The sequence below is a fragment of the Mauremys reevesii genome, linkage group 1, assembly GCF_016161935.1.
Source record: "Mauremys reevesii isolate NIE-2019 linkage group 1, ASM1616193v1, whole genome shotgun sequence".
NCBI lineage: Eukaryota > Metazoa > Chordata > Testudines > Geoemydidae > Mauremys > Mauremys reevesii.
The window spans coordinates 67,671,543-67,686,126 of NC_052623.1; the positions used below are offsets into that span (position 1 = coordinate 67,671,543).

Consider the following 14,584-nt stretch of genomic DNA (forward strand, 5'->3'; position numbering starts at 1 on the left):
CTAGAGAAATTAGTGCAATGGGTTGCACCTGGAAGGTGGGCCAGGCCCTATTTAGGATTAGGCCCAGATGGGGAGGAGCTGAGTGATTAATAAAAAAAGAACTTCAGGGTAGTAGAAGAGAGGCTCATGGGGAGAGTAGGCCTTGGGCTGTTCTCCCAAGAAGGGAGTTCTGGTGAAAGACCAGGATGGATACTGGGAATACACAAGAGTGGTCTGAGCTCCTGTGGTGAGCCTTGACAAAAGGGTAAGATCTCGGGGAGGCTGTCTGGGGGCTGGGTTTCTGGAGGAAAGAGACATGGATATTCAAAGTGGCAGACAGGAACCAGGCCTCCAGGGAGAAAGTGCTGGGAAGTGTTGCTCAGTACAGGAGCTGGAAAGAACTCTGCAGAGTCTGGGGGAAGGGGCTGGCAAAAAGGACCTAGAGACAGGCTAAGCTAGGAAGTAGCAAGGAGTCTAAGGAAGCAGACCCTATCTGCTTGCTACAGGGTCCCTGCACTGCATCCAGAGTAGCAGGGGGGGCCTGAGGTCCCTCTCTGGACATCAGAGAAGGTTGTGCGAATGCCCCTTGACTAGTTATTTAATTAAAGTGGAACAACTTCACTAGGAGAGATTGAGACACCCACATCAGAACAGTCCAATCTTTCTTATTGAAGTTGTTCTACTTAATTAATTAGTTGAATAGCTAGTGACTAGGACACTCACCTGAGGTGGCAAATCCCTGTTCATGTCCCTTTTTCCCCTTCTGGAGGAGGAGGAGGGACTTAAACTGGGGGTGTCCCACATCCTTGGTTAATACTCTATCCACTAAGCTAAAGGTTACCATGGAGGTCCTTTGCTGGCTATTTTGTGACTTAGACATTTTGCCACATTTCTTCCCCAGGCTCCAGGATCACAAGCAGAGAGAGGTACCTCACTGAAGCCTGGATTTAGGTGCCTATCCCTGTGAGAGGAGTGGCCTTTTCCTCAGTGTCTCCCATTGGCTAGTTCAGGTTGCATGCTGGCTGTGGGGAGTCTAAAGTGCCTGCCTCTTCCCATCAATTGTACAGGGAGCCTAGGTGCCTCACTCAGGTTTTGTGGATCAGAGTGACTTTTCTAGACAGAGTTGCAACGCTCAGGATTGCAGTGCCTATGGCCTTTCATGGATCTGAGCCAGGGAGATTAAGGTCAAAAGAATCTGCTAACATAGTGTGCTGCAAATCAGGGTGGGACCTGACTTTTTCAGAACACTTGGTATTATATAGTGCTTTATCTTCACAGCTCAGCTCCTATTGACTTGTGTTGTGGCTGAGAGTGACCAGGGAATCAGTTACAAAATGGAGCTGGTGAAACTGATGTCATTTTTTCAAGTTGTGTAAATATTTTTTCCAAAATAAATGTAATGATATTACTTAAAATAACAAAAAGGGAAGATATTTTTTTCTTATCTGCTAAAGGCACAGAACTTCTCCCAAAAGACAGCACTTTCAGATTCAGCCAGATCAAGGAATCCCCTTCACTGAGCATATTAGAAACATTCCCTTAGAGTTGGAACACAGAGCCTCACTAGGATTCAAGAATTTAAACGGGACAGGCCATATTCTCCTCTCAGTTATACTAGGGTAGCCAAAAGGAAAATTTGTTCCTGAAGGTTTGAATTTTCATATTGTTCCTCCTTTGCCAGAGTAAGCATGCCTAATGCCTCAGCTTGATTTTTTTTCCTACTGTGCAGTAGCCAAATGAACAGATATTAGAAGATCTTAGGCATGATTACAAGTGTTACTTTCCTGAATTGGATTCTTTTCACTAGGTACAGATTTTAAAATTCCTTAAGCGCAACAGCTAAAGCAATTCTTCATGGATATTTTTGCTTCATTATCTGCCTGGAGTTACATGCTAACCTTCCATTTTAAGTTTCTACCTTAATTGTTTCATCTGTCTGAGTTTAAATTCTGCTTCAACACTGTTGAAACCAGTTTTCTCCAATCTACACTCCAATGGGAAGATTACCTCTCTAGTTTGCAGCAGAAAATTTAAAGAGATGGGCTTTTAAACAAACACCATCTTGCATTTACTTTTAAAGGGTGTTTCCAGGTTTTAGGCAGGGCTTTTACCTGAGCTGGTAGTGAGATAGTAAATCAAAACTCTCACAAGGGAGGTGGGACTGGCAAATGAAAAGAACCTACTCCTAACTCACAGCATGACAGGAGAGTCTGTCTTTGGAGAATGAGTGGGCAAGGAACCCATAGCAGGAAATCAGGGGCACGGGACTTTACGGAGACAATGGGCCTGGGACAATAGATCTCACATCAGCTTTACTCCATTGACTTCAGTTTAATTACATCAGTGTGAGATCAGGACCAGGCACTATCGACTTTAAGGGACCAGTTCATCCATCCTCCTGAGCTGAGCTTGAAGCAGAGATTGCATCTTCCCTGTCCAAAATGGCCTCTGGCAAGTCCCAGGACACCAGTGTAGTTTACAAGGAGCAGCCTGCACCTTAACTGGCACCCCCCACCTGCAAAGGCCTCTGTGGGCCCATTTCCACCACTAGGAATAAAATGAGATATAAGAATATTCTAGCATACGGGGGTGGTGAAAATATTCTTTGGGGTGCCAGGGCTAAGCCTGCCCTCCACTCACCCCGCAGTGGCAGCTCCTGTCTGGCTGGGCTGGGCCCAGCTCCCCCTCCAGACGGTAGGCTCTCAACACTCGTCGATTCAGAGGAACCTGCCAGGAAGACCTGACATGTGCCTCTATATGCAGGCAGGGCCATATCCCTGCAATGCTATGCCCCATCCCCTCTCCTGGTATCCTGAACACAGGGTCTCAGGAGCTCCCCCAGCCCTTGGGACTCCCCTTCCTTCCTGGGACACCCCTTTCCATCCTTCATCTCAGAATCCCTCCTTCCCTCAGGACTCCACTTCCCCTGGGATTCCCCCATCACCTCAGAATCACCCCATTCCTTCCCCAGGAACTCTCCTTCTCCCCCAGTCCTTTCACAATCTTCTCCCCTTCCTCCTGTTGCCTCCAAATCTCCCCTCTCCTTCCAGGACTCGCTTCCCCCATCACCTCAGGCTCTCTTCCCCCACCCCCCGGACTCTCCTTTCCTCCCCAGTCCCTCCCCACTTCCTGGACTCTTGCCCCCATCCCAGTGAACCTTTCTGGGAAGCGCCACTCAGGAGCTAGGAGCCAGCACCATCTGCCCGGAATCAAGTTTGCAGGTAGGGGCCTTACGAAGGCCTGTCTACCCAGGGCCGGCTCCAGGCACCAGCCGAGCAAGCTGATGCTTGGGGCGGCTTCCCTCCAAACCTTTTTTTTTTTTTCTTTTTGCGCTTCACCGCTTCCGCCGCCCCTGCAGGTTTTTTTCTTTTGGTTTGCTGCTCCTGCTGCCCTGTAGGGGGCGGCGGTGCGGAGGAGGGGAGCTGCTGGGAGCGGTGCCAGGTCTGCAGCAAGCCCGGCACGCAGACCGCATCCTTCTCTGCCTGCCAACCGGAGCGGCGCGGAGCCCTCCCAGCAGGTGGCGCAGCGGGAGGGGCTGCATGGCGAGCGCCCAGCTTAAGGAAGCTCTGGCCGCCCCCTTCTCTCTCTCTCCCCCTCCCCCCCAGCTAGAGTGTGCACACTGCTGCCTGGGGTCTGCAGGGCTGGGAGTCCCCCTGCACCCGCGCTCCCGCCACCCCTCAGGTATTTTTTTTCTTTTTGTTTTCTTGTTTTTTCTTCCCTTCGCTGTTCTGGCTGGCCGGCAGGCAGGTTTGTTTCATGCCCACCCCCACCCCCCTTCGTTACTCTGACCGGCCGGCAGGTTTCCCGGAATTCCCGCCCCGCCTTTGCTGCTCCAGCTGGGCGGCAGGTTGGTTTCCTGCCCCCTCGCCCCCTTTGCTGCTCCAGCCGGGCCGCAGGTTGTCCCCCCCGCCTTTGCTGTTCCGGTTGCTGGCCAGGTGTGTGTGTGGTTTTGTTTTGTTTTGTTTTTTGCTTGGGGTGCCAAAAAAGCCAGAGCCGGCCCTGTGTCTACCCCACTGCCCTCCAGGGCTCTGGCACCACGGGATGTGGGGTTTTACCTGCTGAGCTGGGTATGTGCACAGATGGCAGCGTGACTCAGAAAAATAGAGTGGGTGAGACTGAGCCCCCATTAGCCACTCACCGCCTATGCATCCTGGCCATATCCCCTCCTTCCCCCAACACATCTCTGATATGCCTTTCGCCTCATGGGCTGTGGCAGATGGGATGTTGAGATAGCCATGCCAGCTCTATGCTTGCCAGGAGCCCCCCTAAGTCCAGGAAGCCATTAGGGTGGCTTTACAGCCCCTTCATGCTTTCATAACAGAGAAACATCACATCACTGAAGTTGATCTTAAGGTCACATTTAGATTTTTTTCAAGGTATTTCTCCACTCAGCGTTGTAAGTACTGTAAGGACCTGATACTTAAAGGTACTTACACACTTCTCCCCTCAGAATTGCAATGCCTGACCTGTCCTGCCACCTCATGGAATCCTCAGCCCAGATTTAGGTGCCACAGGGGAGGAGAGAGGCACCTGAGGAAGGGATCCTCAAAAGCCAGCTAACTGAGTAGGGTGCCAACTAAGCTAACTGGGAGTGAAATGAAGAAGCAAGGGGAGGGGCTTAGGTCCAGATCCTCAAAGATATTTAGGTGCCTAAATCCCATTGATCTGGATCTTTTCCAGCTAGCTGAGAGGTAGGCATCTCCCTCCTAATCAATAAGCCTGGTGTTTAGGTTACTGGGAGAAGGGATTTGAATCCAGGTCTGCCATATTGTAGGGAAGACTGGGCTGGGATGTTGAACTTTTGTTTGTTAGAGATGTTCCACTTCATATAAATAGCTAAATATTTCTTGGAAGAGGGCTTGAACCTAGGTCTCCTATGTCTTAAATGGGTGCCCTAACCACAGGGCTACAGCATCAGGCCAGCTCTAATTTTCTCTGGCCCCACAAATGTTTATTTATATAAAGTATCAGAGGGGTAGCCGTGTTAGTCTGGTTCTGTAGAAGCAGCAAAGAATCCTGTGGCACCTTATAGACTAACAGATGTTTTGCAGCATGAGCTTTCGTGGGTGAATACCCACTTCTTCGGATGCAAGCAGTGGAAATTTCCAGGGGCAAGTGTGTATATATAAGCAAGCAAGAAGCAAGCTAGAGATAACGAGGTTAGATCAATCAGGGAGGATGGGGCCCTGTTCCAGCAGCTGAGGTGTGAAAACCAAGGGAGGAGTTCCTTCCAGCTGCTGGAACAGGGCCCCATCCTCCCTGATTGATCTAACCTCGTTATCTCTAGCTTGCTTCTTGCTTGCTTATATATACACACTTGCCCCTGGAAATTTCCACTGCTTGCATCCGAAGAAGTGGGTATTCACCCACGAAAGCTCATGCTGCAAAACATCTGTTAGTCTATAAGGTGCCACAGGATTCTTTGTTATTTATATAAAGTAGACCAGCTTCAACAGGAGAGATCAAGAGGCCTTTATCCTAGAACAGCCTTGGATTTAGGGTACTCAGCTAGATGTAGCAAACATGGGTTCAAAGTCCCTACTCCAAATCACACAACCAAAGGAGTTGAACCTGGGTCTCTCACATCCCCAGAAGGAGAGAGTACATACTGAAAACATTGCTATCTAGTAGGGCTGTCAATTAATCACAGTTAACTCAAGCGATTTAAAAAATTATGATTAATTGCAGTTTTATAATCTTTTTGGATGGTTTTTCTACATTTTCAAATATATTGATTTGAATTACACCACAGAATACAAAATGCACAGTGCTAATATATTATTTTTATTACAAATATTTGCACTGTAAAAAAGATAAAAGCAATAGTATTTCAATTCACCTCATACAATACTGTAGTGCAATCTCTTTATAGTGAAAGTGCAACTTACAAATGTAGAATTTTTTTCAGATAACTGCACTCAAACAAAACAATGTAAAACTTGAGCCTACAAGTCCACTCAGTCCTACTTCTTGTTCAGCCAACCGCTAAGAAAACAAGTTTGTTTACATTTACAGGACATAATGCTGCCCGCTTATTTACAATGTCACCTGAAGTGAGAACAGGCATTCTCATGGCACAGTTGTAGCCAACATTGCAAGGTATTTACATGCGAGATAAGCTAAACATTTGTATGCCCCTTTATGCTTCGACTTGTAGATTGCACTTGTTTATCTTTTTTACAGTGCAAATATTTGTAATCAATAATAATAAAAAGTGAGCACTGTACCTTTTGTATTCTGCATTGTAATTGAAATCAATATATTTGAAATGTAGAAAATATCCAAAAATATTTATAATAAATTTAAATTGGTATTCTAATAACAGTGCGATTAAAACTGCAATTAATCACAATACAATTTTTTTGATTGTTTGACAGCCCTGCTATCTAGCTTTCTCTCAATGCTTTAAGCATGCTCAGAGCTTAAAGAATCAGTCCCTGCTGACAAGATAGGCATTCCCCCCAGGGCCAGCATTGGACTCGCTGGGGCCCAAGGCAGAAACTAAGGAGTGGGTCCCCACCCTGCCGAAGCCCGAGCCTCACTGCCTGGGGCTGAAGCTTGAGCCCAAGCCCCGCTCCTCCACCCGTAACTTAGTTTCACGGGGGCCTCCTCTGATGTGGGGCTCTGGGCAGTTGCCCTGCTTTCTATGTCATAATGCCAGCCCTGATTCCCCCACCCACTTTGAGAATCCTACTTTGGGCCTCTTCTTCAGTAAGGGCTCACTAGCTGTGGGGTGGCATCAATGCTTAGGTGGCTTTGCGAATGCTGACAAGCAAAAAATTAAGGTGCCTACTACAGGCAGTGGCAGGCACAGGCACCCAAAAAGGCAGTTACCTAAATACCTGTGTAGATATGACCATAAGTGACTTACAGGTAGGTCACACTTTGAAAATGACTTGGGTATATAGTAGCCTAAATCTTACTGAAAGTCAATGGGATTGACACTTAGGCATTGCTCCGCTCAGCATTGCAAGGCCTAAGCACCTTTAAATATCTCGGCCTAAGTGTGTTGGCTGAGGCTCCCAATCAGTGTTTGATTTAGAGTGGTGCATTCAATAATATTAACATTTAAATGACACCACCAAAGCTTGGAAGTTCATTAAGGGGGTCTCTTAGATAGGGCTTGAAAGCTCTTACACACACACACACACACACCCACCCACCCTAAGGGGTATTGAAGTCCGTAGAATTATACCAGACTTATTCTAGTGTGAGATCAGCATTTGGCTCAATTGATTCTATTCCTTAGGCATTTAACATGCAATACTCACATTTAACCAACTTTGGCCCTTTATCTGAGAAAAATGTAAAGTTTTGCATAAAACCTGCATTTTGTTATTTTGCCTATCATGAAATAAGTTATCAGACATTTTAAAATCTGATGCATACTCTCAGGAACTGAGATGAGTTTAAATTTATTAAGTTTCAATCTTCTTAAACCCACAGAGATTTTAGACAGCTAGACTTCAGTTCAGGTTTTATTTGTATACAAAAATATATTACAAGCATTAAAGTTTCCAACTATATAAAATTACAAATATATTTTCATAAATTTTAATTTAAAATTGCTTTTAAGCTATATTTTAAAGAAAAAATATAGTATCAGCACATTTAAGTTATCTGATCCAGCCTGCTGCAAAGTGACAAAACTGATGACATCAGTTAAATGCTTAGAGAAGGTGACTACTGTTATGTTCAGAAGATGAATATGCTGGATAGAAAAGTTGACAGTGGTCAGACATGGCAGCAGCTTTCAGTGATCCATAGCATTAGGTCTTCATTGCATCTTTCGAGGAATTATCTGTAGACAGGGATGATGCCAAAAATCCCTTTGCTTCACATACCTGTAAACATGAAAGATGAGAGATCCCAAATGCTACACTTAACAAGATGACATTTCACTGACAAAATGTCATATTTGATGTCCCGTTTCTTAAACTGTCTGCTGTTTAACTGATGTGAAAGGGGAGAAAGCCAATATATATAAGCCAAAAAGTTCTAAAGATTGTAAAGTTGTAAAGGTTTAAGAAAATCACTGTTCTAATATGTGTCTTAGGTATCCAAAGGCATTTGCACAAGTAAGTGTAGGTTGTTGCATAACCCCAACTATATAGTAGAACTCAAAATATGTGATAGTAATACAAGACTGAAGTTGGCCTTTTTCACTGCATTACAGAGTTAAAGATAAAGTTGGCATGTGAAAGTAGAGGTGAATGAATAAGACAGGGTTGAAAAACCATGGACCATTGGCTTATTACAACACACTATATAGCAGCAGCAGGGGGCATTCACCCTCTCAACTTGCCCTGCATTAGGAAATAGATAATCTAATGAAGTCAGTATGAAACAGGCAGCCCAAGAAAATCACCCGCAATACAGCTGTGAAAGCCCTAGCAGCAAAAACCCAAAGAAAAGGTTGTATCAGACTCTCCTTTTTGGGTTTCGGTCTTCCTTGAATACCAAATTTCTTGACTCTCTGCCCTTCTGAAAAGGGTCTACAGATTAATCAATTTAATCTCACTGGTAAAGAATGCATAGCTCTAGAGTGGATCCTTTGCAAAAGATGGTAAATAAGAAAATACTTAAAATAAGTGAAACTAGGCCAGAATTAAGATACAAGTGAGAAGACAGCAAGGGCTAAACACAAATAAGCCAGATCGTAACACGATCATAAAATAAGTTGTCTTGAGTTAAACTCAAGGCAAATCAACTAAGGCTTAAAAACTACAAAGAAGGGGAAACAAAGGATTTAAAAAACAAACAAACACAAACAATGTGTGTTACATCTTTCCTTCTTTGTCTTTACTGCCTATTTAGGCCCCAGGGGGCTCACCACTCTGTTTGCAAGCAAAGGAATACAAGACTGTGGCCCAAATGAACAGCACAGGCAAACTGTGAGAAGGGGAATAGATGTAACACAATAGTTAAAAAGAGAAGTGTTTTTCCATAACCTGATGAAGAGCCAAAGAATAGTGTAACTGAATAACAGATTGTCAGGTAGTGACAAATTTGGTCTATATTTAATGGAGACTAGATCAACTGATTTTATTTTTTTTAATTTAAAATATAAGGTATGGACTTCCTTTCCATAATCATTTTGTAAAGACAATGATAGCAGTCTAATATTTACATTTATACCAGTCACTCATAGTTACTGGCTAGTTATTTAGACTTACAGGACTATGAAACACATGCCTGTTTTTTCACTGTGTTGAATAAGTTTTGAAGAACTCTCGCTTGCATAATAGGTGCACTGTCAAAGCAACTTCATGATATATGGTTTGTGTTATGTTCCAAAAAATGCTATATGTAAGAAAGTGTTAGTCCAAATCAAGTTGAATTTGGCTGCTAAAAAGTGGGAATATATACAAGGAGGGAGGGGAGGGGATAAATGAGAGCGTCTATGTAGTGTATGATCACACTATCAGACAGGAAAAGCAGACTAAGGAGACCTAAAAGTACAAATACATGGACAAAGGCAGATCTGTCCCCATGTTCTACCCCATTACTTCTCCCACAACAAAAGACACAAAAAGAACTCTAATATTTTATGTAAAAATACTGTTTCTACCCGCCAACCCCATCTCTGCTATTTTGTATTGTAAATACTTTGACTTCCATCATTTTTAAGGTACCACACACAGTGAATCTACTTACTTGCTAATGTCCTGTCAAGATCAGCAATAAAGTCTTCTAGTTCTTTTGTGTCTCCAAGCTTTGCTGCAAAATAAGAGAGTAAGGTCAGCACTATTTATAAGTGAAAAATGTAAGTCTCTGCCACTGAGGCAAATAAAGGCCATTACAAAGCACCTGAATTTTGAAGGACAACGCCCAACATTATTCCCAGTAGTATCTAATCTCTTCTTGATTATCTTCAGAGAGGATTCCTTGACCTCTTCCTTTAATAGTCCTACTGCAATGTCCAAATGCTTCTGAGAAAAGACTGTCCTGATATCTGGCCTAAAATTTTGATTCCTTTATTTTAGGGAATTATTCACAGGACGACATTAGAGCAAAACTCATTTTGTTTCCTTAAAAATTAGAAGTTAAGCTTTTTCCATCACTGTTAGATGTCCACTGCTTGCTAGTGAAGAACTGTTATTTATGTATAAATTCTAGTATTCTGTCCAATCCAGTTTTTTAATATTGCAAGTGGCTTCTATCACTTCCTTCTAGAGACTATTCCACAATCAAATAAACCTTGCTCTCAGAAACAGCTTCCGGATAGTCAGTCTAATTCTTTGCTGAGTCTCTGCTGCCAGCTTATTTGGATGCCATTACTTCTCATTATTACCCCCTACCACCAAGTTAAATTGTTAATTCTTCTCTTTGTTATTTACAGCCTTCTGGTATTTGTAAGCTTATGTCCCCACCTCCCCTTAGATGGCTTAATCAAACTGTACATATGTAGCTTTTTATTTTTCCTCTTAAGTAAATCCCTCCACATTCCCTGAAATGGGTGCTCAACTGCACAGCTTTAATATTGCCTTAGCTTAGTTTATGTAAGGAATTTAAATTAAATATACAGCATGTCAGCATGTGTGTTCACATATGGGTAGGTGTGACCCTGAGCACCTCTGTATTCACACCCTACACACTGTTGAATTAATCTTTCTACAAAATATGCCTTGTGAGGTACAGTAACTCCTCACTTAACATTGTAGTTATGTTCCTGAAAAATGTGACTTTAAGCGAAATGATGTTAAGCAAATCCAATTTCCCCATAAGAATTAATGTAAATGGGGGGGTTAGGTTCCAGGGAATTTTTTCACCAGACAAAAAAACCATTTAATACTGTTCACAGCTATGATGATTGTGAAGCTTGGTTGAGGTGGTGAAGTTAGAGGGCGAGATATTTCCCAGGGAATGCCTTGCTGCTAAATGGTGAACTAGCACTCGGCTGAGCCCTCAAGGGTTAACACATTGTTGTTAAATGTAGCCTTTCACACAAGGCAGCACGAACATGAGGGAGGGGAGACAGCATAGCAGACAGACACACACCTTGCATTTGAGAGAGAGAGAGAGAGAGAGAGAGAGATGCACACTGCCCCTTTAAGTAAGCTGACCCACTCTTAAGCGCATTGTCTTTTTAAGTGGATCAGGAAGTTGAGACAGCAGCTGCTGCCCCAAGCGCTCTGTCTCTCTTCATCTCTCTCCATCTGTGTCCCCTCCCTGCTCTATATGGAGAAGGGGTAAGTGGGGTGCAGGAGCAGAGGGAGGGGTACACCCTGACATTAGCCCCCTCCCTTGCCCCCCTGCACAGCAAGCAGGAGTCTCTGGGAGCAGCTCCAAGGCAGAGGGCTGGAGCAGCACATGACAGTTGGGGGAGGGACAGCTGCAACTGCTAGCCTGCTGGGTGGCTGCAGCACAGGGAACTTAGGGGAGCTGATAGGGGGGCTGCCGGTCCACCCTGGTTCCAAGCCCCCACCAGCTAGCTGCAATGGGCTGCTCTTCCTGCAAGCAGTGGACAAAGCAGGCAGCTGCCAAATGACATTAGAAGGGAGCATTGCACAACTTTAAACAAGCATGTTCCCTAATTGATCAGCAACGTAACAACGAAACAACCGAAACAACGTTAACTGGGACGACTAAGTGAGGAGTTACTGTATCACTTAAAAACTAAAAACACACTGATCATTTATATTCTTGTGTAATGTGTGTATGAAATGTGTATTAAGAGTTATGAACATAAACTGAAATAATAATTACAGTGTGTTTACCAGACAGTCAGGGAAATGAGTAAACTGGTTTCTCAAATATAAAGGACAAGCTGACACCTCTAGCCAGGTGTCACCAAAGTTGATTGGCAATCACCTGTCAAGTGGCTATTCTTTCGCAAATGAAGGGAAGCAGGAACAGATCAATCTGTTAATAATTTGCATTTTAGCAAACAACAGCATGGAACTTCTTTCACCATGAGACTCCATGTCTGCTTCCTCACAGCTGGAATGAACTTTATCTATGAGTAATCCTCAGAAATTTGCATTTCAAAGGATGACTGGACTATAAAAGTCAGGGGCAAAAACACCCCAGACTCTCTCTTTCACCTAAGACTTTGTGGGGAGAGCCTGACCTGAGAAGTTGCTCAACCATGTCACTTGGAACCTGTGATAAGGATTTTACCTTAAACCAAGTCTAGCTTGTTATGTTTTAGCTACTAGATAGCATTTTATCTTTATTTCTCTTGTAACCATTTCTGAATTTAATACCATATATTTGTACTCACTTAAAACCTCTCTTTGTAGTTAAATGAACTTGTTTTATGGTTAATCTAAACTAATCCAATGTTGTGTTTAAGATGAACTGTTTGGTAACTCCAGTTAAAGCAGTAAACTTGAATACTGACCCTTTACAGGGGCAACAGACCTTTAATATCTGAACTGTCCAGGAGAGGTTTGGACAGTGCAGATCACAGGTGTCTGGGAAAATTCAGGTCTGGGAGTGTATTGGGGATGCAAGTAGTAACCAAGGCTTGTGGAAGCCAGAGTGTGACTGGCAGGCTACTTGGATCAGAGCTGCTGGACCAGGTCTGTAGCTGTATGCAAACACTCAGGGTGTGACTTGCATGCTGGCAGATTGTTTGTGAGCAGCCCAGTGGGGAGCTTCAACAGCAGAGCATTGTGAGGCACCCAAGGTTGTGGGGCAGGTGGTGACAACCCCCACTGGTCTGGATTGCACCCCAGAATGTGACAGTAGGTCTCCATACAGGCAGATAATATAAATGAAGGTGGGCAAAATACTTTAGCATGTACAGTAGAACCTCAGACTTACGAACACCTTGGGAATGGAGGTTGTATGTAACTCTGAACAAAACATTACGGTTGTTCTTTCAAAAGTTTACAACTGAACATTGACTTAATATAGCTTTGAAACTTTACTATGCAGAAGAAAAATGCTGCTTTTAACCATCTTAATTTAAATGAAATGAGCACAGAAACAGTTCTTTACCTTATCAAATCTTTTTTTAAACTTCGCCTTTATTTATTAGTAGTTTACATTTAACACCGTACTGTACAGTATTTGTTTTTTCTCTCTTTTCTTTTCTTTTTTTTTTTTTGAGGGGGGGGGCAGGTTCTCTGCTGCCTGATTGCATACTTCCGGATCCAAATGAGGTGTGTGGTTGACCAGACAGTTCGTAACTCTGAGGTGCTACTGTATGTGAAAGCTCTGTGTAGCATGAATATATTACTGTTCTTTTCATTGGCTTAGAGTATGTCTACCCTGCAGTTAAGAATGTGCTTCCCAGCATGGGCAGATTGATCCATGCTAGCTCTGCTCACTCTGCTGCCTTAAAATAGCAGCGTGACCATGGCGGCATGGCTCAGGCTAGCCCCTTGAGTAAAAACCCACCCAGCCCCCTGGGTATGTAACTCAGTTGGCCAGCCCAAGCAACTAGCTGGACCACTTTGGCCACTCTGCTATTGTTAGCATGCTAGCACAAGCAGCGCTAACACAGGTCTGCCTATCCCCACTGAGAAGCATACTCCCAGCTGCAGTGCAGACATCACTCTTCAGAAAAGACGTAAGGTAGCTCAAGTTAAGGCCTCTCAAGTTAGCCTAGGTCAAGTGAGAGCAGTGACACTGCAAAGAGTGATTGTGTCAGCAGCTGACAAGTTAGGCTACAACTTGAGTTAGCACATCTGCCATGACAGGCCAGACAACTCACATTAAAAGCACCCCTGCACTCAAGTTAAGCATTTTGTGAACATTCAAGTTGTAACATGAGTTAACTCTACAGTGAAAATAAACCCATTCAAGGAAGTATTTAGTACAACACATCACAATCGTAGATCAGCCAAAAACTAATGTTTCCTTTAATGCTGTAGATTCATAGCTAATAGAGTTGGCAGGCCCACCTGTGAACCACTGGTTATTGCAGACATTGCACCTAATGTGCCATTGTGTTTAGCACAGATACTAGTAGGACTTATGTTTGAAGTAGTCTTAATACTAGCACTCAGGAGCTTGTTCACATCTTAAATATCAGTAGATTAACATTTTACAGAGATGAGTCTGCACCACTCAGAGTTCAGAAGAAACTTAAACACTTAAAGTTACTATGAGATTTACCTTTACAAGGAGTTATTGATGGAGATGGTAAAGTAGGAGTTGGAATTGACATTGTTGGAGAGTTAAGTTTTTCATCACTGAAGCTAAAACTGTTTCTGTAGAGTGAATCTGCACCTGTAAGACAAATCCTAAGTATTAGAAATTAAGACCAATGCCTATGGCAAGTTTATAACAGTAACAAAACAAAAAAAAACCAATGTAAACATCAAAGGTGGAGTTTCGGGGGGCATTGTCCCTTCCCCCAAATTGCAAGCCTCAGGCTGGCAGCCATAGTGTACAATGCAATGAGTTCAGCAGAGGAGAAAGGAGATGTGTTGCTCCCAGCTTGTGCCCCTGAGGCAGGGAGTCAGAATTTTGTTTATAAACGGACTGATTAACAGGTGATTACGATAAGAATGGGCTGTTGGGATGTTTCCTAAAGTTAAATGATCTGTTCCAAGTTTTTGGTGAAGTGCAAAAAGTAAGTAGCCTAAATGATAGAAAGTAATTATAGGTGGACAGAAAACTGGCTAGATCATCGGGCTTAATGGGTAGT

The 14,584-nt window shown here is 43.6% G+C and overlaps 1 protein-coding gene across 1 annotated transcript in view; it reads right to left on the reverse strand.

The window, feature by feature from the left end:
• Positions 1-7,422: 7,422 nt before the first annotated feature.
• RGCC (regulator of cell cycle) overlaps positions 7,423-14,584 on the reverse strand; it is a 30,526-nt gene continuing 23,364 nt past the window's right edge. The window contains exons 3-5 of the mRNA XM_039523566.1: positions 14,050-14,163; positions 9,637-9,699; positions 7,423-7,823 (exon numbers count right to left, since the gene is read on the reverse strand). Coding sequence (XP_039379500.1) covers positions 7,816-7,823; positions 9,637-9,699; positions 14,050-14,163 — 185 coding nt within the window. The 3' untranslated portion in view covers positions 7,423-7,815. The remainder of the gene's footprint in view (positions 7,824-9,636; positions 9,700-14,049; positions 14,164-14,584) is intronic.